Source organism: Panthera tigris, chromosome A1 (genome assembly GCF_018350195.1).
Source record: "Panthera tigris isolate Pti1 chromosome A1, P.tigris_Pti1_mat1.1, whole genome shotgun sequence".
NCBI lineage: Eukaryota > Metazoa > Chordata > Mammalia > Carnivora > Felidae > Panthera > Panthera tigris.
The window spans coordinates 87021139-87045937 of record NC_056660.1 but is presented as its reverse complement, the minus strand read 5'-3'; the positions used below and the strand labels follow the sequence as shown (position 1 = coordinate 87045937).

At 44.4% G+C, this 24799-nt stretch overlaps 1 protein-coding gene across 1 annotated transcript in view; it reads right to left on the bottom strand.

Moving 5' to 3' along the window:
- LOC102972889 (butyrophilin-like protein 10) overlaps positions 1–24799 on the bottom strand; it is a 38244-nt gene that overhangs the window by 10858 nt on the left and 2587 nt on the right. The window contains exons 4-5 of the mRNA XM_042981173.1: positions 1937–2130; positions 121–219 (exon numbers count right to left, since the gene is read on the bottom strand). Of these exons, the coding sequence (XP_042837107.1) occupies positions 121–214 (94 nt within the window). The 5' untranslated portion in view covers positions 215–219; positions 1937–2130. The remainder of the gene's footprint in view (positions 1–120; positions 220–1936; positions 2131–24799) is intronic.

Sequence of the window (24799 nt, the reverse complement as noted above, 5' to 3'; positions counted from 1 at the left end):
CTTGTCCAGGGTCCCCAGGGAAGGACTGCTTGGATCCAGTTTAGCCCCCTACTGTGTTCCTGTCCATGCACAGGCTCCCTCCTAACATGGCTCATGGGAGGGCAGGGAGAGTTCTCCTACCGTTTGCAGAGAGGCTGCAGGACAGAAGCTGCAGGAGGAGGAAGATGATGGAGCAGCTGGGTGGAAAGATGTCTCGACCTTGTGTGTTTGCCATGGCTGCTGGAGACAGAGAGGCCTGAGCCCCAGATATTGGAGACAGGGCAGGACTGAGTTAATTTCTGTCTCTCTCGGTTTCTGTCTCTGTCTCCCTCTCTTTCTGTCTCTCTGTCTCTGTCTCTCTCTATCTCTGCCTGTCTCTGTCTCAGTTTCTCTGCCTGTTTCTCTGTCTCTGTATGTTGCCTCTGTGTCTCTCTGTTTATGTCTCTTTCTGTCTTTGTCTCTCTCTGTGTCTGTCCTGTCTCTCTCTGTTTCTGTCTCTGTCTCTGTCTCTATCTTTTTCTCTCTGTCTCTCTGTTTCTGTACCTGGCTATCTATGTCTCTATGTGTATCTCTCTGTCTCTGTCTCTCTCTGTGTCTTTTTGTTTCTGTCTCTGTCTCTCTCTGTCTGTCTCTGTTCCTGTCTCTGTCTTTCTCTATCCCTCTCTGTCTCTGTCTCTCTTGGCTTCTATCTGTCTCACTCTGTTTGTGTCTCATCTCTCTCTGTTTCTGTGTGTGTCTCTCTCTGTTTTTGTCTCTGTGTGTCTCTGTTCCTGTCTCTGTCTGTCTCTATCTCTCTAGGTTTCTATCTCTGTCTCTATTTGTGTCCCATCTCTCTCTGTCTCTGTGTGTCTCTCTGTTTCTTTCTCTCTCTCTGTCTATGTATGTCTCTCTCTGTTTCTCTCTCTGTCTCTCTCTGTCTCTTTCTCTCTGTACCTGTCTATCAGTTTTTATGTCTCTCTCTTGCTGTCTGTCTCTGTCTCTCTCTGTCTGTCTCTGTATCTCTCTGTCTCTCTCTGCCTGTTTCTGTATCTCTCTGTCTCTCTCTGCCTCCATCTGTCTCTGTCTCAGTTTCTGTCTCTTTCTCAGTTTCTGTCTGTCTGTCTCTGTTTATATCTCTGTCTCTGCCTCTGTCTGTCTCTCTCTCAGTTTCTGTCTCTTTCTTTCTTCGTCCCTGTCTGTCTCTGTCTCTTTCCCTCTCCTACTCTATCTCTCTCTGTCTCTCTTTCTTGTTCCCTCTCTCTCTCTCTCTGTCTTGGTGGGGGATGAGTCAACACTGGGAGGCTAACGGAAGTGAAGGAAACATGGCTAGGGGAGAGAAACGTCCCTTTTCACTATCTTGGCCCCTCTTACTCCTGCACAAGTTGCTTACCCTAGAGACAGAGACACAACAGTGGCCACCTGCTCTTGTGTCCACCTACTTGTGGATCACCTTTCTCTTGTGGTCATGTGTCTGCAAAACACCATGGACACATCCTCCTGTGAACGGGCTCTGTCTCCTCACCTGTTTGTGTAGGAGCCTTGCCCGACCTCTGGCTGTGCTCTGTCATGGAACATGAGCACGCTGGGAGAGAAAAGCCACCCCCTGGTCAGGCGACTCCAAGGCCAGAGTCAACCCCCTTACAGCCCAAGGAAACTTGCAGTTGGAGGAGGGAGCACTCGAACCAGAGGGCTCCTAGATAGACATGGCCTGAGGCCAGCATGCTCTGAATATTTATTATTTATGAACTCAGCTTTGAGAACAAATGTTCTGAACCACATGTGCTGGACTAGGCAATTCTGCCCAGCACCTTCTCATGCAGGACTGGCATGAGAAGGTATGTTGGCACTTGCCCTCATTCTCTTCCATGCTTGTCTTCCTTTGGTGAAAGCCTCTGGGGTCTCCCTGTCACTCAAGAATAGGGGAGGGGTGGAGAACACAGATATGTGGATGAGTGCCCTTAAAATAGAAAGTACTCACCTTTCCAAATAGTAGTAGGGCTGGAGGGCTTCCCAGGGAGATTCTGTGGCCTTGAGGGGATCGCTTGACTTCTCCACAAGTTCCAGGAAGGTGTAGAACAAGTCTTCCAGACGTGATAGGAGAGAACAGCGGCTGAGCTCCCCAGCTTCTGTAGAATCCTAGGACTTTCTGGAAAAATGATCAACTGTGCCTTTCTGGAAGGTGCAATAGAAAAAATAAATAAACCAAGGGCTTCTTAAAGGGTGTGTTTGACAGAACTGAACACACTGAGTGTTGGGGAGCAAGGCCCTGGTAGCAGGAGATAAGGGGAGAGAGAAAGACCCAGCAAGGAACCCCTGGGGTGAAGATGGCTGTCTGGGCTGGGCCAGGATCCTAGGTGGAGACCTGGCTCTTGAGTGCGTGGATCCAGGCCAAGGGCAGAGGCTGGTGGACTCAGATAAAGTTTCTGCATTATCAAAACACCTCCAGTCCTGGACAGGCTGGGCCTGGTCCCTTTGGGAAAGTTTCTCATGTTCAGGTTGAAGTTGGTCAAATTCTAGCATTCGCCCCCCACCCCAGACTCCTGTGCAGGAATTCAGGCCACCTCCTCCTCCATGTCTGGGGCCATGACAGTCTTTCCTCATTGGGGACCTGACTTGGGCTGGGCTCAGAACACTCGGCCCCATTACCCCTTGTGTGAGTAAGACACTGGCCTGAACCCTACCTGTTCTTCCCTCCTGTTGACCCAAAAGTCTGCACATTTTCTGGGAGAGTTTTGGAGGGAAAAAAACAGGGAAAGTTTGCGTCCCTCCTGGAGGTGGGATATTTGGTTGAATTCAGCAGAATGTTATGGACTGAAGATTTGAGTCCCCTTCCCAAATCCGTGCTCACACAGGGACTGATGCTGCCAACCCACACCGTCCTCTGTGTTCCTATAAGGAGAGCGAACTATTTGGTAATCAAGTTGCTCCCCTGTTCTATATAAATATGAAGAGTTATGCTGCCACTAATTTTCATCTCCCCGTGCATTGCTTTAAGCGGATAATGACATCATCTAAAACCCAGGTTGGGTTTACTTCTGAGTCAGGATGGAGGACTGGGGATGTGACATTAGAGGAAGCACCTAAGGGGTTTGGCAGCCGTGATGGAATGGATCCTGAAGGTGGGCGCACCTGGACAAGTGGTCCTTGGTGAGCATGCACATGGTCCGCAGCCTTTTACCTGAGTGGGAAGAGCTCCTGGAGAGAGCAACCAAGGCTCTCAGGGGCAGGGATAAACCCCAGATGGGGACGGGCTCCCTGAGTCAAGGTGGAAGGAAGGACACAGGGGGCCCCAGACTGTAGAGTCCCATTGCCATGGCATGTCCAGGACAGGTACATGCAGACAGACAGAGAGCAGATTGATGGTTGTCAGGCAGTGGGGATGAGGGGGGAAATATAACCACAAAGCAGTTCGGGGTTTGTTCTGGCACGAGATCCAGGTGGTGGCCGTACAAGCCTGTGTCAGTGTGCTGAATGTCACTGGATCGTTCACTTCAATGTGGTTGACTTTGTGTTATGGGAATGTCAACGCAACTGGAAAAAAAGAAAAAAAACAAATGGAAAACACATAAGGTAGAAGGGAAATCTCCAAGTTGCAGGCTCCCAGGCGCCCCCTGCAGAGATGCGTGTGCAGTCCAGCACTCTGCTCCAGGGATGCGCCAGGACCCAGTGAGCTTGCGTGGTCCACGCGCACCTGCACCTGCCTTGAGCCTGGCTCCCTGCAGTGTCTGTCCTACAGAGCGCAGAAGCCCTAGGAGAGCTGAAAGGACCCTCCCCGCCCCCCACCCCCCACCCCGCGCCCATCTGCCCTGCCACACGCCAGCCTCTTGCTTCCTGCCCTGGGCTGTGTTCACAGAGTCTTTTTGGGTCCTCCCAGCATTTAAGCTGGTGTGTGCCCTCCCCCAACCCCATCACGGGTACTCGGCTCAGCTCTCCAAGTCCACTGGGACTTTATGGCTTGGCCGCAGGCACCGCCTTGGCCACCCCCTTGCAGGACCTACCCCCTCCTTTGGCTCCCTGGCCTCCAGTCCTGCAATGGGAGGGCTCCTTCTGCACATTAGGTCCCCTGTCACGTGATCTCTGAGAGGCCCTCGGTGTCGTGCACTGGCCTCAGTGAACAAGGGGGCAGTGCCTCCACCAAAAGATCCTCAGGGGCTCCTCCAGGGGAAGGAGCAGCTGGGGGGGGGGGGCGCGTCCCTTAGGCGGATGGCACAGGTGCCATATGATTGGGGCAGGTAGGAAAGGTGAGATGTCCCCAGAGAAACACCGTCGTGTCAATGCAATGACGCGCTTGGGTCATCCAATTCCTGGTGGTTGTTCTTATACACATACCTCTGCATGGAGCCTTTGTGTCCCCGGGAAAGCAAGCGCTTAGCTCACCCAGTGCCTGGTGGTAGTTCTTACCCACAAACCTCTGTGTGGGCCTTTGTGGTTCTGGGAAGGCAAGGGCTTGGGTCATCCAGTGCCAGGTGGTAGTGCTTACCCACAAACCTCTGTGTGGGCCTTTGTGGTCCTGGGAAGGCAAGGGATTGGGTGATCCAGTGCCTGGTGGTAGTTCTTACCCACAAACCTCTGTGTGGGCCTTTGTGGCCCTGGGAAGGGAAGGGCTTGGGTCATCCAGTGTCTGATGGTATTTCATACCCCCAAACCTCTGAATGGGGCCTTTGTGGCCCTGGGAAGGCTCTAGTGAAATAGGGAGGAAACTCTTTTCCCTCCTCCAGGGGAGTTTATGTTCTGGCTCCTCCCCCTTCTCCCCTCCCCATCAGTCTCCCTACCCCTCTTCCTCCCCCCGACTTCGTCCTCTCCCCTCCTACCCTGCCCTCCCCATGCTCATCTCTCCTCCCTACCCTCTTCCCTTCCATGGTCTCCTCCCACTCCTCACCTTCTCCTTCCCCTCAATCCCGTTTCCCACTTCTCTTCCCCTCTCACTACTCCCCTCCCCTCCTCCCCCGCCTCCTCCTCCCCTCCTCCCCTTCCCCTTTTCCCCACTTCCTCTCCTCCCCTCCCTCTCCTCCTCCCTCATTCTCCCCCCTTTCCTCCGCCTCCTGCTGGTGCTCACCTCTCCTTCCTCCCCTCCCCCTCCTCCTCTTCATATCCCAATCCTCCTCCCCTTATTACTCCTCCTGCCCACCCCTCCTCCCCTCATCCTCATCCCTCATTGTCTCTCCTCATCTCTCCTCCTCTTCTCCCCTCTCCCACTTCTCCTCCTCCCCTCTGATTCCTCCCTTCCTCCTCCCCATACTCTCTCTCTTCCCTTCCCCTCCTCTACCTCTTCTTCCTACTCCCCCTCTTTCTCCCCATCCTCCCCTTCCCCTCTTCCCTCACTTCCCCCTCTTACCTTCCCTGCCCTCATCTGCTTCTTCTCCCTCCTCCCTTCCCCTCCTCTCCTTTCCACTCCTCCTCCCCTCCCCCTCCCCCCCTCCTTGTCTTCCTCCCTCATTCTCCAGCTCCCCTCTACATCCTCCCCTCCCCTCCTCCACCTGCTCCCCAATACACTCTGTGGCTCCCGCGCGACTTGGCAGACTTAGAATTCTGCTTCCTTTACAGCCTAGTTGCTCTGCTGATCCTTCTCTGGCCTCCAGGGCATCTGGGCCTGGTGTGGGCTAGGACTCAGCGCTACTGAGTTGCAGGATAAACAGGACCCAGGGACAGTTCCAGCAAGCCCCCCAATATCTGGTGAAGGGTGAGCTCCTTTACCTTCTAGTTGCCATTTTAAACTGTGGCTTTGTTTCTGTGTCCTGCACAGGTGGATCTACACACAGCCCCTCCCTGCTGTCCCTCCCCATGCAGTTCCCAGAGCCAGGAGTGGGGTCCCCGCACTGCCAGAGTCTGTCTGTCCTGACGCTCAGTTCCTCCGGAGACATTGCTGTATGAGTAGGCGTGGATTCTGCGTGTCCCTGGAAGAGCTGAGTTCAGGGTCCTTCTCATCTCCGTCCTAGACTGGGCCCTCCTGAGCCGCTTTCTTTCTCATCTCCTGACACTGTGTGGATTGCCTCTAATCTGCAGTTTTAATGGTTTATGGCACGTTGACCTTTCTGGCTTTATCCAGCGTCAGTTCCTTTTCCTAGCAGCCTGGGGCCTTCTCTGCTTTCCCTGCACCAGCAAGGCAGTATGTCAGTGCTCCCTGACCAGCTGACACTTTGCCCTCCTACAGCTTCCCACGTGTCAGATATGAAATCAGCAAGAACTGGAAAATAAAAACCAAGAAACAAAAATCATCTCAGCTGATAATCAAAGAAAGAGGATAAATACAGATAAATCCAGCTGCAAAGTTAATAGGAAACCTCATGTAGCCCATGGTCATGCAGCAGGTGTGAAAGGGCCAGAAACAACCCCCGTTTTAATAACTCCTGTTTCATACAAGTGAGGCCTCGTATCCCCTTTCCTGCAGTCCATTACCTGGGATGATCTACTACTCATCTACCCTTGCCTCGTGACCACAGGCCATGTTTAGTTAGTCACTGCTGTTCCCAGTCTTGCCTCAGACACAGCGTCTGCCCCCAAGTGGCCTTCACATCCCTGGACCCTCCTCAGAATCCTTCAGTGGGAATCTACACCTGACCAGGAAGATTCACCGCCCCCTTTTGCCAAGTGCACACCCACAACACTCAAGACACCCTCCCTCACTGTACAGGTTGGGGAAATCTGGCTTTGGTCCTGGCGGTCCTTCCTGCTTTGGCTTACACAGACCATCCTTAGAATGCCCCTGTGGGGTTTGTCTCATCTTGTTCACCCATACTGTATATGGATCTAAGTCTCGGGCATATTTTCAGAGATGATGTACATGTTTCCTACTCTACTATCTCATAAAAATCTCAGGTCTCTATCTAGTAATTATCTTGTAAATAAGCTGCTTGATACATTTTGTTTTGGGTTTCAAAACTGCTTGGTTGAAACATATATCATATGTGTGACACACACACACACACACACACACACACGTGTTCTGTGAAAGTGTCAACATAATGAGCATCCATCTCTCCCAAATTTTCCTTGTCTCCCTTTGTGATCTATCCCTCCGGTCCCTGCTGCTGATTTCCAGGGCCCACTGACCTGCTTTCTTGTCATGATAGATTAGGAAATACAACCTGCCCTATAACGACAGGAAACAGCCCATGGTTAGTGACTGACTAACCACACTAACTGATGAGGAAGTCAAGGTTCACACAGAGGCCATCTAGCACTCTGGAGAAAGTCACAGCAACGATACTTTTTTTGTCTATCCCTCATCTGTTTCCCAACTTTATTCATACATTTCTAAGATCCTGAAATCCCTCTAAGATTGGCTTCTGGCAAAAATAATACAGGTCTAAGTTTTGATCTTTTCTAAAATTTTAGGAGTTGTTTTTTTTTTTTTAATTTTAGGAGGTTTAAAGCTAAGTGTTGTGACATTTAAAATTTTCCCAACCTTCCTGTGAAACGTGGACAAATGCTACATACCCCATAACTCATTGGAATAAGGGAGTTCAGAGCAGAAGGTCGTGAAAAAAGAAAAAGCCGACACCAGGCATAGCGATAAGTAAGGAGAACATCGCTGCTGAGGAAGGAAGCTGGACTCCAGCCAACAGTCCAGGTGGAATCTGAGGGGCTGAAAGAGAATCCAGAGATGGGAGTGACAGATGTAGCTTTTTGAATCATTCATAAGCTGCATCAAAGAAAGTGGAGATTTCTTTTTGGAACCCTAATTTTCCTGTCAAATAAAATGGGGTGTTGTCAGTAATGTGCTGACGTTGCTATATTTTGATGAAGGTAGCAAGCACAGCTTCTTTATTTCCAGCACCGTGTAACTTGGAGACCATGGCAACGAAATACAGTTCAAAACGACAAAGGGTATAGGAAGTATATGTTGTGACTGCTGTGTTGGAGGACCCTCAAAACCAACGTACATAAATAGGCTCGGAATGGGAGAAGAATCCGGGGTCAATAAAAATGCTGTGAATGGGAACTTCCCGTCTGGACAAGATGGTGTAGACACACTTTCTCTGGTCTCTCCAGTAAGCACCAATATAAACCCTGGAAGTAACATGGGGATCACCCAAAGTAGAACTCTGGAAAGCAGTGAGAAGGAACAATGGAATGGCAGGGTGTCTTATTCTTCGCACCCATCCTACGAAGGGACTCATCTGGCGTTTCTCTCAATCAAGCAGCCCAAGACAGCCATGTAGCCTCATTCTTCTCTGGATTGACTGGAGAACCGCTGACACTGAAGGGGACCCCCAGCCCAGTTCAGTCTGGATGGGATAGACCTGGATCCTGGAAATGATGAGCACCACTGGAGCTGCCTTCTTCCCTGTGGGAACTCAGGTGTCCCTTCCTGTTGGGAGATGCTGAGGCACCAGACAGCACCTGGAGAAAGCACCAGCACACCCAGGAAGCATCTGCAGGAGGGACCACTAGAACCAGCAGCACCTGCAGGAAGGACCTACCAGAACCAGGCAGTATCTGCAGGGGACCTCCCATAGCAGCAGCCATTCCAGGGAGACACACACATACACACACACACACACGCACGCACGCACACGCACACACACACACACACACACACACACACATCATGTCATAATGTATTCTTCCTGCCTTCTGCCCTCCAGGGGATCCTGTCCAGGCTTTGTGCTCACAGATGTTGACAAAGGGGCTCTGGGAGTCGAGGGTTCAGGGCACTTAGAAGCACGTGGACCCAGGAAAGTTCTCCATGTAAGGGAAACTGCTCCTGTACCTCATGCACTTTCAGGGCTGCCCTTCCGGCTGCCTCTCCGTGCTCCTCACCTTGCTCTCCTCAGGATTAGGGCAGAAGCTCTGAGCACCTGCCAGAAGTAGCAGATCGCAGTACTCAGAGCAAACCAGCCAGGCACTGGAGAAAACAAAGCCTCTGGTCCAGGCAAGAGCAGCCCAGTAATATTCATTGTAGTCAAATGAGAACTCCTGGAAGCCTCTTCTGATTCGATAAGAAGGATTATGCATGCTAATTGGATAATCCTATTGGGCATCAACCAACCAGTGAGAAAATAGAACACTGAGTCAGCTCTACCTACAGGACTTTCCAAAGATGCCTGTGTTATAGCACCTGCATGCTTACAATTCATTTTAATGATTTTTAAAACCTTAAAAAAATAATGAATGAGGCCAATGCATAGACACACACACATGCAGAAAAAAACAGCATCCTTAGCCTTATGAGGAGCTTTGAACTTTAACATTATTATCTCAGGCTGTTCCATTTTATTGCATTTTTCTCCTTTTTCCCTATGCCATTGGAAATCCTTGGGGGCCCTCCCAACTCTCACCTCTATATCTGCGTTTCTTTACCAGACTGCCCCTAGGCACAAGTACATCCTCACCTGATGTTTGGACAAAACACTGAGATGCTGGGAGGCACTAGTCATAACTGTGGCCTCCACACTGTCCACAGGCTCAGGCACTAAAGGAAATTCTCCACCCGCTGATACAGAAGACCATGGGGGACGGGAAGGAAAAAAGAAAGATTAGAGAGGGAGGGGGCCAAAACATAAGACACACTTAAAAACTGAGAACAAACTGAGGGTTGATGGGGGGTGGGAGGGAGGGGAAGGTGGGTGATGGGTATTGAGGAGGGCACCTGTTGGGATGAGCACTGGGTGTTGTATGGAAACCAATTTGACAATAAATTTCATATTTAAAAAACAAAACAAAACAAAGCTGAACTTTTGAAGTGAAATAAAGGGTTAGATTCCCCCCCCCCCCGAAAAAAAAAGTAATTTAGATTTATGCTGACATACTGATTTTGTTACTGGTAACAAAAGAAAATGTTAGTGTACAATGAACAGGAAAAAAATTGGGGAAGAAATTGTTTTCATACAGATGTTTAATAACTGATTATTGCTTGGATATCTTTCTACAGTTATTTTCTCCCTACTTCTAGCATTTCCACTTTCTAAATTTAATAAATAAAATAAATTTCATAAAAATCAAAATGAAAGTCAATTACCCACATAGTCACAATCCAGAAATAATTTTACAAGTAGTATCATAACATAGATTCTTTTCAGTTTTAATAAGAAATGCGTCTATAGGTAGAAATTAGAGTCCTCTTTATCTGTCATCCTAGGTCATCCTCATTATCTCCATGGGGGAAATTTGTAATAATTTCAAGGTGTCCTTCCAATCCCTATTATTTTTTAAGCTATAATTTAAAATTATAGATTTTATTATATGTATAGTTTTTATAAACCTTCTTGTTCTTCACTATTTCTGATATTCAGAGTAATTTCCTAGGAACACACATTAATTTAGTTGCATTTAACGTTGAGACAGTGCTTTATCAATGAACATATTTTGCAATTATCCTATTTCATTTTGTGACACTTGGACATTAATGCTATTTCTACTTTCCTGTCATCACACATCCTTCCTGGTGAAGGCAGTGGTGCAGAGCTTCATGTATTCTCCTGTAGAGTCTTTCTGAGGATATTCTCATAGGAAAAATTTCTGGTTCATTTGTTGTCTGTGGTCATTTTTTTTCTTATTTTCACCCATTTGCATATATATTTTCTACTGGTTTCAGCATCTTGCCTTTGTGCATTCTGAAAATATAGATGCGGTGAGTATATAATTGTACTATATAAACCTTTCATTCATGATGGTTCTGTTGAAAAACACTGGTGCCTCTACAACACAACAGTAGAAACATAACTTACCACAGTATGTAAATAACATGAGCATCACTCTCCCTGACGTATCGTGTCGCTTCTTTCAAAGTCTGTTGGGGATTGGTCACTGTGCATCTGTTATTAAATTCACACATAACTAGAAAAGCTTGTAGTTGTGTTGCCCCCTTTGATGCTTAGTGATGAGTCCACAAAATTTTTGCAAAATGGATTTTCCAAAGAGGAAATTGGTCAACAGAGATTCAAGTGCAGTGAAGACATGCAAAGAGAGTTTAGATTAAAATCCAATGTAAGTGGACTCATACAAACACAGTTGTTCATGGGAATGTGGACATAACCTATGTTCAGTTGTCTCCAGACATCCATCCAGAAGAACTCAGTGTAAATAGCACGTTCAAAATAATGAAGGAAAGCAGTTTTGACAAAAAGGTGGAGATATCCTAAAGTAATTGATGCGACCAAAAGTATTCACATTAAAGTAATTTTCAGAGATATGTCACAACATTTAAAATGCAAAGGATAAAAGGTTGGATGCTGATTCAAAACTAGGAGGAAAATGACAATTTTCCAAGGCATAGAAAAGATGCTCACTCCGTTTTATGTAACATGCCAAAAAGTAGAAAGGTGCAGGAGTTTTGACCTTCCCAAACTATGTTACAAAGAAAGGCTGCCTGTGACTGTGCGTATGGACATCTATGGAGTAGGGCAGTGGTTCTCTACTGGGGTAAATTTGTCTTCCCGGGACTTTTGTCAGTGTCTGGAAATGTATGGGATTGCCCCAGTTGGTGGCTTCTACTGTCAGTTTTCTTGAGTGTGGAGGGACCTGTGACTTGTTCTAGACAATTTAATATGACAAAGGCCATAGGAAGGCACCCCTGTGATTACAATTCATCATATAAGGAAGGACTTAGTACACTGGAGAGATAGACCCTTTGCTGGACTAGGAAACATGCCATGTCAGGAGACTTCAGGTGCCCTCTCAGATCTACAGTGGACCCATATGAAATTCAGTAAGAAGCTGGGGCTCTCAGTCATGCAGCCACAAGGAAATGAATTCTGCTAAGAAGCCAAGTGACAATGGAAGCAGAGTCGTCCTAGGTTGATCCTTCAGATGATAACACAATGAACTGTTACATAGCTGAGAAAAGAATACCGCCTGTAACCCCTGAGCTTCTCTGGAAGCTTGTAAATGGGGGTTTATTTCTGTTGCCTTAGGGCAAGGCTTGGGGAAAGAATTAGGGAATTACTTCAGGAGAGGATAGAGTTTAGGGAAAGAGAAATCTTTCCAAAAGAGAGGTCTTACAGCCGAGTGAATCTCTTCCAAATGGAATGTCAGAGGTTGGGGATTTCTGGCATGGGGTTTTGGGGAGAAGATCAGTGGAAGCATCAGTGTTCAGATCCTGATGGAACAGGGCCTCCCAGGTCCCCACTCCCCCTTCAGGAAGGATCCAGAAAGATCCCAAATTTGGCCTTATAGACACTAGATGCTGGACAGATGGTCCCGCATCTCTGGGTCAAGTGAGTGTGAGTTGGGGGCTGCTGAGGAGCTGTGTTCCCGGGTACCAGTGGCTCTTCTGACATAAAGGAAGGGTGAGGTGGCGGGGTACAAGGAATGGATGTGCTGTGGGCATGGCTGGAAACACTTCCCACTGGTGATATTCCTAGTTCTTGGAGATGTAAGTGCCCCCCTCATTCAGGGCTGGGGGAGGTGGTCTCAGAACCAATACTAGGAAACCCCAAATTTCTGTTTTCTCTGGGCTTTCATTGGCTATTGTTAAAAAATGTTTATTTAATTATTTTATTTGAGAGATCGAGAGAAAGCTTGAGCAGGGGAGGGGCCGAGAGAGGGAGACAGAGAATCCCAAGCAGGCTCTGCACCATCAGCATGAAGCCCGATGCAGGCTTCAACCCACCAACTGTGAGATCATGACCTGAACCAAAACCAGGAGTTGGATGCTTAACTGACTGAGCCACCCAGGCGCCCCGCCTTGACTCTTTTTGTGTGTGTTTCATTTACAATAATGGTGATGTTTGCCATCTTCAAAATACCTTCAAAATACCTGTAAAGAATAAGAGTACTTATTCACGCTCTGTTGGCCAGAGCATACAGTAGGAAACATGCTTGGTATTGTGACTTTTCATTAATACATCTAACTTCATGAAACCAGGGTCACCAGGATTATATGAGATGCATTTAGTCTATTCCTATTTTTTAATCTATTCTATTTGTGTAAAATGCTGCTTTTCATTTCCCAAGTATATTTCACTTCTCACTCATTGCTGTCATTACCTTAATAGGAGACGACATTGAAATTCATGTTCTAAGTCTTTACTGGGGTAGGCTTTCTGTCAGAACAGTGAGGGACAAAGGCAAAGATCTTGGCTCTCCTATTCATGAGAAAGATACAAACTTACATGTTTCACTGGTGGCCAGTTTGCGTTTAGTGACCACTGTGCCCTAATTCAACCCCAGTGCTTTGGAGGTCGGAGGTGACACTATAAGTCACAGTTTCCTGAAATCTCAGCGCCACATGACAGGGTTGGGTGTTAAAATTTTCATGCACATTCTGTTCTGATTTATGATAAGTTAAGTGAAAAAGTCACCTTCTTTCTACAACTTACTGTTCCCTTCTGTTTCTCCACTTACTTATGTCTTCTTCTTAGTCTTCTTCTTCTTATTAACCCAGGGATTCTAAATTATATGAAAAGTGGATATTGATCATCATCTGAGAACACCATTTTTATTATTCTTAAAAAGGTCTTATCTAAGTTTTTTTCTTGAAGGACCCTAACTCCTGATGTTGCTCTTTTCCCCCCTCCTTCAGTTCTTTCCTATAATGCCATGTCCAATGGAGCTAAAACCTGATTAGAAGCTGAATGCTCTCTGAGAGCTGAAAACGGTTTTCATCTGGGATTTTCATCAGTTTCCCTTAACATTGAACACACATTTCTTCCTCTCATGTTTATTTTTACACTCATTGGGTTGGGGATATCTGGCCACTAATTTGACATTTTTCCTACCAAACAGTGCATGGCCCTTTATCCATCATCAAATATGTTCACTTCTTGATCCTCTAGGGGGTTCACTTTGGACCCTCTAGGTAAATATGAGACTTAAAATGTTATTTCATGCAAAGTATGTGCTGGCTGGAGAACCCTAGAGTTTCAACCATTAAAAACTACCTGAATCTTACATGGTGTTCAAAAGTCTTTGTGTTTGAGGTCCAGTCCAAGTTGGCAATGTAGGAAGACTTTGAATTCACGTCCTGCATGGAGACACCAAATCTCCACCTACTTATAGAGCAATTCCTCCTGAAGAAGACCTGAGGGCTAACTGAACAGCTTCTTCACAACAAAACATACAGAGACAACACAGAGTATGAGAGAGAGACATGGTAATGAAGAGAACCCCCACCCCTGACACTGTGTACTGCAGTGAAGAGTGATAGCACATGAGCAGACTTGTTTGTCTTGGGGCACAGAAAAGAAACCCATGGTTTAAGGAGCCCTTAGAATGTAGAAGGGCAAGCCTTTGAGTCCTGCCAAACAGCAGGGACCTACTGGAACTCTCTCTGTGTGGAGTGGCTGGTGAGCACCATGGTTTACATTCTCCCTCCACCTTCATGGCATGGATGGAAGCAGGATCCAGGGGCTGTCAGTGGCCTGAGCCTCTAGCCCACACCAGTCCCAGCCATCCCACCAAGGTGGTGCCCGCATGGCACCAATGGAGACAATCCTGATCAGTGCTCAGTACATCTCCAACTGTCATGCCAAGGTGACACGTGCACAAAGCACCCAGAACACTCCAAGCCCACACCACTTAGGCTGCAGAAGGCTTGCTACAACATGTCAGGGGGAAGAGTGATCCAGATCCACTTGGGTCATGTCTGTGTCAGCTCCAGCCGCCCTGTCAGGGGACTGACTGAATGAAGCACCTCAGCAACCTCCAGCCCACACCCTGCTTCAGTTCCAACCACCATACTAGGAGCACCCTAGGACATTCTGGCCCATGCTGGCCTCAGCTCCAGTTGTCTCCAGCATTGAGCACTGCAGGACTACCCAGCTTACACCCACTTCACCTTCAGCTGTCCTACCAGGTTACCCTCTGCATAGAGAGCCTTAGAGCACCCTGGCTTGCACCTAGTTCATCTGCTGCTGTTTTACCAGCACCTCCCATTCACACAGAAACCCAGGAAGCCTGTCCCTGCCCCTCCTCAGCTTCAGCCAAGCCCCAGAGTATCCCCTGTGCAGAGCACCTGGGAATACCCTTGCCCTGTCTCAGGTCCAGCCGCCCCACCAGGGTTCCGTCTGCACAGAAAGATGTGAGACCCTGCTTTGTGAACACTTTAACTTCAGCTATCCTGCCAGGGTGCCCTCTGAAGTGATTGCCCCAAGATCACCCTCACACATACCCACTTCAATTTTAGCTGTCTTGTCAGAGTACCCTCTGTATGAAGAGTATTAGGGATGCCCTAACACACGTCCACTTCAGCTCCAGCCATCCTACCAGGGCAGGCCCACCACAGACTTCCAGTAATCCCAACCCATGTTACACACTGCTACAGCCAGCCAGCTAAAGTCACCAAGTACCCAATTTACACAGAGGACAGAAGACAATTCTTTCCATTTTAGGATGGTACATGATGCACCTAATTCACAGAACAAAAGAGAAAGTCAAGCAAAGTTGGGAGACAGACGGATGTGCTCCAAACAAAAGAACAAAACAATTCTCAGAGAAAGAAGTAAATACGATGCGGATAAGCAATATGCCTGAAAATAGTTTAAAGTTATGATTATACAGTTCTTTGCCATTGTTCGAATATGTAGATATTTAACCAGATGGAATGTACATTCCCCACACATGTCCATACATACACATGTGCACCCAGGGAACAGAGCAAGGGGTTTGAGACATTCCATTGAATGGTGACATCACCTTATTCTATGAGAATATACACATCGTTTCTCCTCAATGGGGCCATCAATCTGTCATCTTAGGACCAAATGAGTACAAAACACTTCTAGGTTTGTTTTGAAATACAGTGTTGAAATGGTGATAAAGGCTTGTTTAACCTTACACCACAAAATTTCAAAAGTAAAGTCCCACTTGCCAAGATAAAATTGTTTTTATACAACACACCATTTCTTTTGAATGTTAAATACCCAGTTATACTTCCAAAAAAAGTTATGATTATAAAGATACTCACTGGACTGCCAAGAACAGTGCAATAACTCAGAAAGGATGTCAACTGAGATAGAAAAGATAAAAAACAGCCAATCAGAGTTGAAGAATACAATAATTGGAATAAAAAATACACGCCAGGAAATCAACAGTAGATCAATAGATGCAAAAACATGGATCAGCAACCTAGAAGACACAATAATGGAAAGCACACAAAATGAACAGCAAAAAGAAAAAAAAAAGAATTAGGTTAAGGGAACTCTTGGACAACATTAAGTGAACAAACATTTATATTATGGAATATCAGATGGAAAAGAGAGAGAGAAAGGAGCAGAAAAATTATTTGAAGAAATAATGGCTGAAATAATCTAGGTAAGGAAAGAGTTAATCCAGGTTCAGGAAGTACAAAGAGTTTCAAACAAGATGAACTGGAGAGGTTAGTTTCACACCAAAATGTAATAATTACAATGTCAATAGTTAAAAAGAGATTATTAAAAGTAGGAAGAGAGAAGCAACCAGTTACATACAAAGGAGACCTCATAAGACCATCAACTGATTTTTACTAGGAACTTTGTAGACCAGAAGGAAGTGGCATAATATACCCAGAGGTGAAAGGAAAAAAAAAACCCTACAATGTGGAATATTTTACCTGGCAATGTTATCATTCAGAATTGAAAGAGAGATGAAGATTTCCTGGGACAAACACAAATTTAAGGAGTTCATCACCACAAAACCAGCCTTCCAAGAAAAGATAAATGGAATACCTTTTTTAAAAAAGTTTTTATGTTAATTACAGTTAGTTAATACACAGTGTAATAGTAGTTTCAGGTGTACAATATACTGAGTCAACACTTGCATACAGTACCCAGTGTTCGTCACAAGTGCACTCCTTAATCTCCATCACCTATTTAACCCATCCTGTCACCCACCTCCCCTCTTGGAATCATCAGTTTGTTCTCTATAGTTGACAGTCTGTTTCCTGGTTTACATCTTTTTCTCTATTTTTCCCCCTTTGCTTGTTTTTTTTTTCATCATTTACACATATAAGTGAAATCGTATGTTGTTTGTCTTTTTCTGACTTATTTCTCTTAGCATAAAACTCTCTAGTCCATCCAGGTCATTACAAACAGCAAGATACCATTCTTTTTTATGGTTGGGTAATATTCCACCGTGTGTGTGCTTGTGTGTGTGTGTGTGTGTGTGTGTGTGTGTGTGTCTGTTTCTGTGTGTATCATATTTTTATTGATTCATCAGTCAATGGACACTTGGGCTGTTCCCATAGTTTGGCTATGGTAGATAATGCTGCTATAAACATTGAGGTGCATTTATGCCTTTGATTTAGTATTTTTGTTTTCTCTGGGTAAATAACTAGTAGTGCAATTGCTGGATTGTATGGTAGTTCTATTTTTATTTAATTTTTTAATTTTTTATTTAAATTCCAGTTTTTTACCATACAGTATGTTAGTTTCAGATGTAGAATTTAGTGATTCAAAACTTTCATATGACATCTAGTGCTCATCACAAGTGCCCTCCTTAATCCCCATCACCTATTTAATCTATATTCCCACCCACCAGTTCTATTTTTAATTTTTAGAGGAACTTCCATACTATTTCCACAGCATAAAGGGACTTCTTTGAGTGGAAAATAAAGCATCATAATTTGAGAAAATGATGAGCAAAAATTATAAAATATGACAACACACATAAAACGTGGAGGGAGGTGTAAAAAAAAGTTCTTTTAGAAAGTGTTTGATTTAAGTGACCATCAATTTAATATAGACTGCTATATAGTGAAGGTACTCTATATGAAGTTCATGGTAACTCCAAACCCCAAACCCAAATAGAGACATTAAAGAATAAAGAGGGGTGCCTGGGTGGCTCATTCGGTTAATTATCCCACTTTAGCTCAGGTCATGATCTCGTGGTTTGTGAGTTTGAGCTCCACATCGGACTCTGTGCTGACAACTCAGAGCCTGGAGCCTACTTTAGATTCTCTGTCTCCCCCTCTCTCTGCCCTTCCCTGCTCATGCTCTGTGTCTCTCTGTCTCTCAATAATAAATAAATGTTAAAAATTTATAAAAAATAAAGAGAAAGAAAGTGAAACATAACACTACCGAAAATCATCAATCACAAGGGGAAAAAAGGAAGAGAAGACAAGAACAAAGAAGAACCACAAAAAATTCTAGAAAACAATTAACAAAATGGCAATAAGCACCTACTTATCCATAATTACTTTAACCAGAAATGGTCTGAATGCTCCAATCAAAATACAGAGGGCAGTGTAATGGATAAAAAATAAACTGTGGACAAAGTAGATTTTAAAACACTGACTATAACAAGAGATGAGGAAGGGCATTATATCATAATAAAGGGGTCTATCCAACAACCAGATCTAACAACTGTGAATATTTATGTCCCCAACGTGGAAGAACACAAATATATGAATCAATTACTAACAGACACTCATTGACAATAATATAATAGTAGGTAACTTTAACACTCCACTTACAACAAACATCTAAGAACAGATCATCTAAGCAGAAAATCAAGGAAACCATGGCTCTGAATGACACATTGGACCAGGTGGACTTAACAGATATGTTCAGAACACTTCATGCCAAAGCAGGAGAATACTCATGCTCCTTGAGTTCACCTGGAACATTCTCCAGAATAGATCACATTTTGGGTTACAAATCACCCCTCAACAGGTTCAAACAGATAGAGATCATACCATGGATATTTTCAGATCACAACACTATGAAACGTGAAATCAAGCACAAGAAAAATAATTGGAAAGCTCTTCAAATACATAGATGTTAAGAATATACTACTAAAAAATGAATGGGTTAACCAGGAAATTGAAGAAGTTTAAAAAGTTCTATATATATGCACACAAAGTGACCACACACAATTAGAACCAATAAATGAATTTAGTAAAGTTTCTGGATTCGAGATCAACACCTCAAATCTTATGAAATATCTGAAAAGCAGACCACAAAACAATCCCATTTTCAACAGCATCAAAAAGAATAAAATACTAGTGAATAAACTTAGTCAAGGAGGAAAAATAACTACAGACTAAAACTTATAAAACATTGAAGAAATTGAAAGGGACACAAGTAATTGGAAATATATCTTGTGTTTATAAACTGGAAGCATTAATATTGTCAAAATATCCATACTAACAGGGTAAATTACATATTCAGTGCAATTCCTATCAACATCCCAATGACTCTTTTTAATGTTTATTTTTGAGAGAGAGAGAGAGAGCATGAGCAGGGGAGAGGCAAAGAGAGAAGGAGACACAAAATCTGGAGCAGACTCCAGGCTGGGAGCTGTTAGCACAGAGCCCAGCATGGAGCTTGACCTCATGAACTTGAGATCATGACCTGAGCTAAAGTTGGGTGTTGAACCTACTGAGCCACCCAGGCGCTCCCCCACCCCATGACTTTTGTTTTTACAGACATAAATAAATACACTTAAAAGTTATTTGCAACCATCACATATAATGAATATGCAAATAAGCCTCAACAAAAACGAACGAAGTTGGAGGAATCACACTTCCTCTTTTCAACATATATTACAAGGCTAAAGTGTAGCACTGGCATTTAGACATACAAAACAGACCAAAGAGAATCTTGAAATTAATGCACACATATAGAGTCAACTGATCTTTGACAGGAGGGGTAAGAGTATACAATGGGGAAAGGATAATCTCCTCAACAAATACTGTTTTGGAAATTTAATATCAACATGTAAATGAATTAAATTGCACTATATTCTGATACCACAATCAACTGTAAACTAAAACTGACACAAAACACCTGAAATTGTAAATCCTTTAGAACCAAACAAAGGGGAAAATCTTCTTGACTTTGGTCATGGAAATTATTTCATAGATATGACCCCAAAAGCACATTAGCACAAGACTTCAGTCAATCAAGATGAATAAGCTCTAGAAAGCTGCTGTACAGGGGCCTCTGGGTGGATCAGTTAGTTAAGCATCTGACTTTGGCTCAGGTCATGATCTCACAGTTTGTGATTTCAAGCCCCGTGTCAGGATCTGTGCTGAAAGCTTGGAGCCTGGGGACTGCTTTGGATTCTGTGTCTCCCTCTCTCTCTGCTCCTCCCCTGCTCATGCTTTCTCTCTCTTTCTTCTAAAAAATAAATAAGCATTAAAAGAAAGAAATCTTCTGTTCAACATATTACTTATATTCAACAATAATGCACTGTACTCTTAAAATTCTGTTAAAAGGGTTGGTTTCATGTTAGGTATTCTTTTCACAAAAAACTAAAATCTAAAAAAAGCATAACATAATCAGTTCAATGCCATAAATATACATATAGATTTATTTTAATAGATATATTACTATATAATTTAAGTACAAATCACAGATGTTAAATACACAATTCAATGCTTTTGAAATTTGTAGTGACTATTACAATCATAACAACATGATAAGCTTAGAATATTTTCACTTTCATCCCTAAACAGTCTACTTTCTTTTTTGAAACAGTGATTTTTTAACGGATCACTTTATTCGGTGAAAATGATATAGGATATCTGTATTATTTCAGTTCATATAATACATTTTTGAGGTTCATACATGACACATGAAGTATTATCTCTTTATCTCTTTACATTGTGGAACACTATTCAATTGTATGGATGTACTACCTAGTTTTTTTTTTTTTGCCTATATATGTCTATTATTATGTGAGTAAACAAAAATCAGTTGCTTTCTGGAGGTGAGCTCAGATGATGGCATAGCAGGAGGACCCTGGGCTGGCCTCATCCCTCAAACACAGCTGGATAACTATCAAATCATTCTGCATATCCAAGAAATTGACCTGAGGACTGACAGATCAAACTGCACAGCTAGAGGCCACATCAAGGAAGATAGGAAGTGTGGAGATATGGTTTGGGGGAGAAACAGATCACAGATGCGGTGGAAGGGAGGGAGCTCTGGTTAGGAGAAAGATAAGAGAGAGTAGAGTGCACAGGGATGTGCACAAAGAGAACATTTCCTCAAAGCCAAGTCCCATGATACAAAATCAGCATAGAGATCTATTGCATTTCTACATACCATAATGAATCCACAGAAGGGAAACTAGGAATCAATCCCATTTACAATTGCACTAAACACAATAAGATGTCTAGAAATAAACCTAATGAAAGGGATGAAAGACTTGTACTCTGAAAAGTATACAACACTGATGAAAGACATAAAAGATGATACAAAGATATGGAAAGGCATTCTGTGATAATGAATGAGGATAACAAATATTATTACAATGTCTAGACAGCCCAAAACAATCTACAGATTTAATTCAGTTCCTATCAAAACCACCAGCATTCTTCACAGGGTAGAACAAACACTTCTAAAATCTTGGAACAGCAAAGGACCCCAAATGGCCCAAGCAACCTTGAAAAAGAAATGTAGTGTTGGAGGCATCACAATTCTGGACTTCGAGTCACACTACAAAGCTGTAGTGATCAAAACAGTATGGTACTGGCACAAAAATAGACACACAGAACAATGGAACAAAATACAAAACCCAGAAATAAACCCACAGCTATATGGACAATTAATCTTTGATAAAGCAAGACAGAATATCAAATGGGAAAATGACTGTTTCTTCATAAATGGTGTTGGGAAAAAATGGACAGCTACATGCAAAAGAATGAAACTGGACACTTTCTTACACCATATACAAAAATAAATTCAAAATGGATTAAAGACCTAAATGTGAGGGGCGCTTGGGTGGCTCAGTCGTGTAAGCAACTGAGACTTCGGCTCAGGTCATGACCTCCAGTTCATGGGTTCCAGCCCCTTGTCGGGCTCTGTGCTGACAGCTTAGAGCCTGGAGCCTGCTTCAGATTCTGTGTCTCCCTCTCTCTCTGCTCCTCCCCTGCTCATTCTCTGTCTCTCTCTGTCTCTCAAAAATAAATAAACGTTAAAAAAAAATAAGACCTAAATGTGAGACATGATATCATTAAAATCCTAGAGGAGAACACGAGCAGCAACATCTTTGACACCGGCCATAGCAATTTCTGATTAGATATGTTTCCCGAGACAAGGGAAACAAAAGCAAAAATGAACTATTAGTACTTCATCAAGATAAAATGCTTCTGCTTCTGCACAGTGAAGGAAGCTATCAACAGAACTAAAAGGTAACCTACAGAATGGGAGAAGATACGTGCAAATGATATATCTGATAAAGGTTAGTATCTGAAATATATAAAGAACTTATAGATCAGAGTTAAGGTGGCAGAGGAGCTGGGAGACTCTAAGCTTGCCTCATTACTTGAACACAGCTAGATAAATCATTTTGAAACCCCAAATATCAAATCATTTGAACACCCAAGAAATCAATCTGAGGACTGAGAAAGCAAAAATACACAATTATAGGTGAAAAAAGCCACCACATTGTGGAAGGTAGAAGGTGTGCATAGTTTATTGGGGGAGAGATGACTGAGGGCTCTGTGATGGGAAGGGAGCCCTGATTGTGGAGAAAGGAGCAAGAGAGAAAGAAAGAGAGAAAGAGTGAAAGGGAACTGCACAAGAAAAAACATCTTCCCCAAACCCACCGGGAAAAGGAGAGGGGCTGAACACCACAAGTTTTTACAAACAGCAGAGCGCAGAGTCTTAGGTTTCAGGGATCCACACCATTGGAAGGGTCGTGCCTGGTGGGCTTATGATGCTCTGGTAGAAAAGGAGGACAGGACCAGGAGCAGGCAGTGTGGTCTGAGGATCCCCTGGGTCACATGGGAAGAAGCAGTTTCCCTGCTTGGAGTTCATTTGGCAGAGGTGGCACTGCCTGTCAGGTGACAAAGGATCTAGCAGGTGCCATTGGGCTTCCCCGTTCACTAACCTAGAACAGGGATGCTCGCTGAGGGCAGTGAGCCTTGGTGTCAGATTTCTGCTCTCTTTACCATAAACTCCAAGCCACTGTGTAGTTATGAACCAATTTGTGGGACAAGCCAGCAATGGCCACAGTGCAGTGAGAATCTCCCCCAGAGGATCAGAACACCATGAGATCTCTACAATTTGGAGGTTTGAAACCCAGCCATGTGCCTGAGATAAAACACAGGAGTGCTATGCTGAGACAGGTAGATAGATCAGAAGCAGGCAGGGTGAAAGCAGGGATCTGGCTAAAGTCAGAGATACAAGATAGGTGATTATTTGCTCTTCTGTGAGGGCTTCCTGAAGAGTGGTGGGCACAGACTCCCTGCTCTTGGGGACAAGAGAGCAGGGTGATGCCATGTTCACCCCACCCATCTGTAATAACCAACTTCAGTGAGAATAACAGCCCCACCAAGTTGAGGCTGGAGTAGCTTACACCAAGACCCACCACCCTGGGCCCTGCAGGTGCATCTGCACTATGGCAAGTCTGACTGAGAATCAGCACACAGCCCCTTCACCAGAGGACCAACACAAAACCCTCGCACAGCTCAAGTCTACTGATCATAGAGTGCCTCAAAGCTTCAGCTCTAGAGAAAATAGAATTCCGCTGCATTTATGTTTTCTTCCCCATGGGATATAAAAAAAAGCAAATTTCCCATGGATACAGAAAGCAATTGTGTAAATTATTTTACTTTATTTTATTTTATATTTATTTTTTCATCTATCAGACCAAATGATCCTAGGTTCTGGATCCCTGTTTTTTATATTACCTTGACAATTGGAGAAAACAGAGGAATTCACCTCAAAAGAAAGAACAGGAAGAAATGATGCAGAGAGATTAAATAAATACAGATATAAGTAAGATGTCTGAACTAAAATTTAAAACAATTATAAGGACATGTGGGCTCTTTCCATAATTTGGCTATTGTTGAAAGTGCTACTATAAACATCAGAGTACAAGTGCCCCTATGCATCAGCACTCCTGTATCACTTGGGTAAATTCCTAGTAGTGCTATTGCTGGGTCCTAGGGTAGATCTATTTTAAATTTTTTGAGGAACCTCCACACTGTTTTCCAGAGTGGCTGCACCAGTTTGCATTCCCACCAACAGTGCAAGAGGGTTCTCATTTCTCCACATGCTCTCCAGCATCTATAGTCTCCTGATTTGTTCATTTTAGCCACTCTGACCGGCGTGAGGTGGTATCTGAGTGTGATTTTGATTTGTATTTCCCTGATGAAGAGTGACGTTGAGCATCTTTTCATGTGCCTGTTGGCCATCTGGAAGTCTCCTTTAGAGAAGTGTCTGTTCATGTTTTCTGCCCATTTCTTCACTGGATTATTTGTTTTACAGGTGTGGAGTTTGGTGAGTTCTTTATAGATTTTGGACACTAGCCCTTTATCCAGTATGTCATTTGTAAATATCACAGGCAGGATGGAAGTGGCTTCTGGTGGTGGTTCGAGTATTACCTTGCCTCCATGTACATGCCTTGTTTGATTCCACATCCACACTGTGTCTAGGCTACTCTCTCTGCCCACATGCCCTGATTTGACCTTGACCAACCTTAGGGAGCCCTGGAATCTTTGGCTTCGCCTCAATGTAGTTCTGTCTGCACCGACCTGCCATGGGGTGGGAAGACAGAGGCATCCAGGGTAGACCAGATGACTAGGACTTTGTGAGTGTCAGAGAGTGGAGAAGAAGGGGAAATGGGTAGGTAGGAGGGGGGGTGGGCAGGAAGAAGGTGGGAGAGGAGGGAATGAGCAAGGCTAGTATTTACAGAGCAACTACTTCATGTCTGGCACTAGGTTCAACATTAAACATATGCCCCAAATTCATTTAAGAAAATCACCCCACAGCATGTAATGATATGGTGTAACAGTCAGCTTGGTCTCTGTAAAAAATACCACAGACTGGGAGGTTTAAACAACGCATTTATTTTTTCCCAGTCCTGGGAACTGGAAGCATGAGATCCAGGTGTGGCAGGGCTGGTTCCTCCTGAGGCCTCTCTCCCTGGCGTGCACATGCCATCTCCTCCCCATGTCCTTACACGGTTGTCCCCTGTGTGTGTCCATGCCCTGATCCCCTCTTCTATTAAGGACCCCAGTCACATGGGA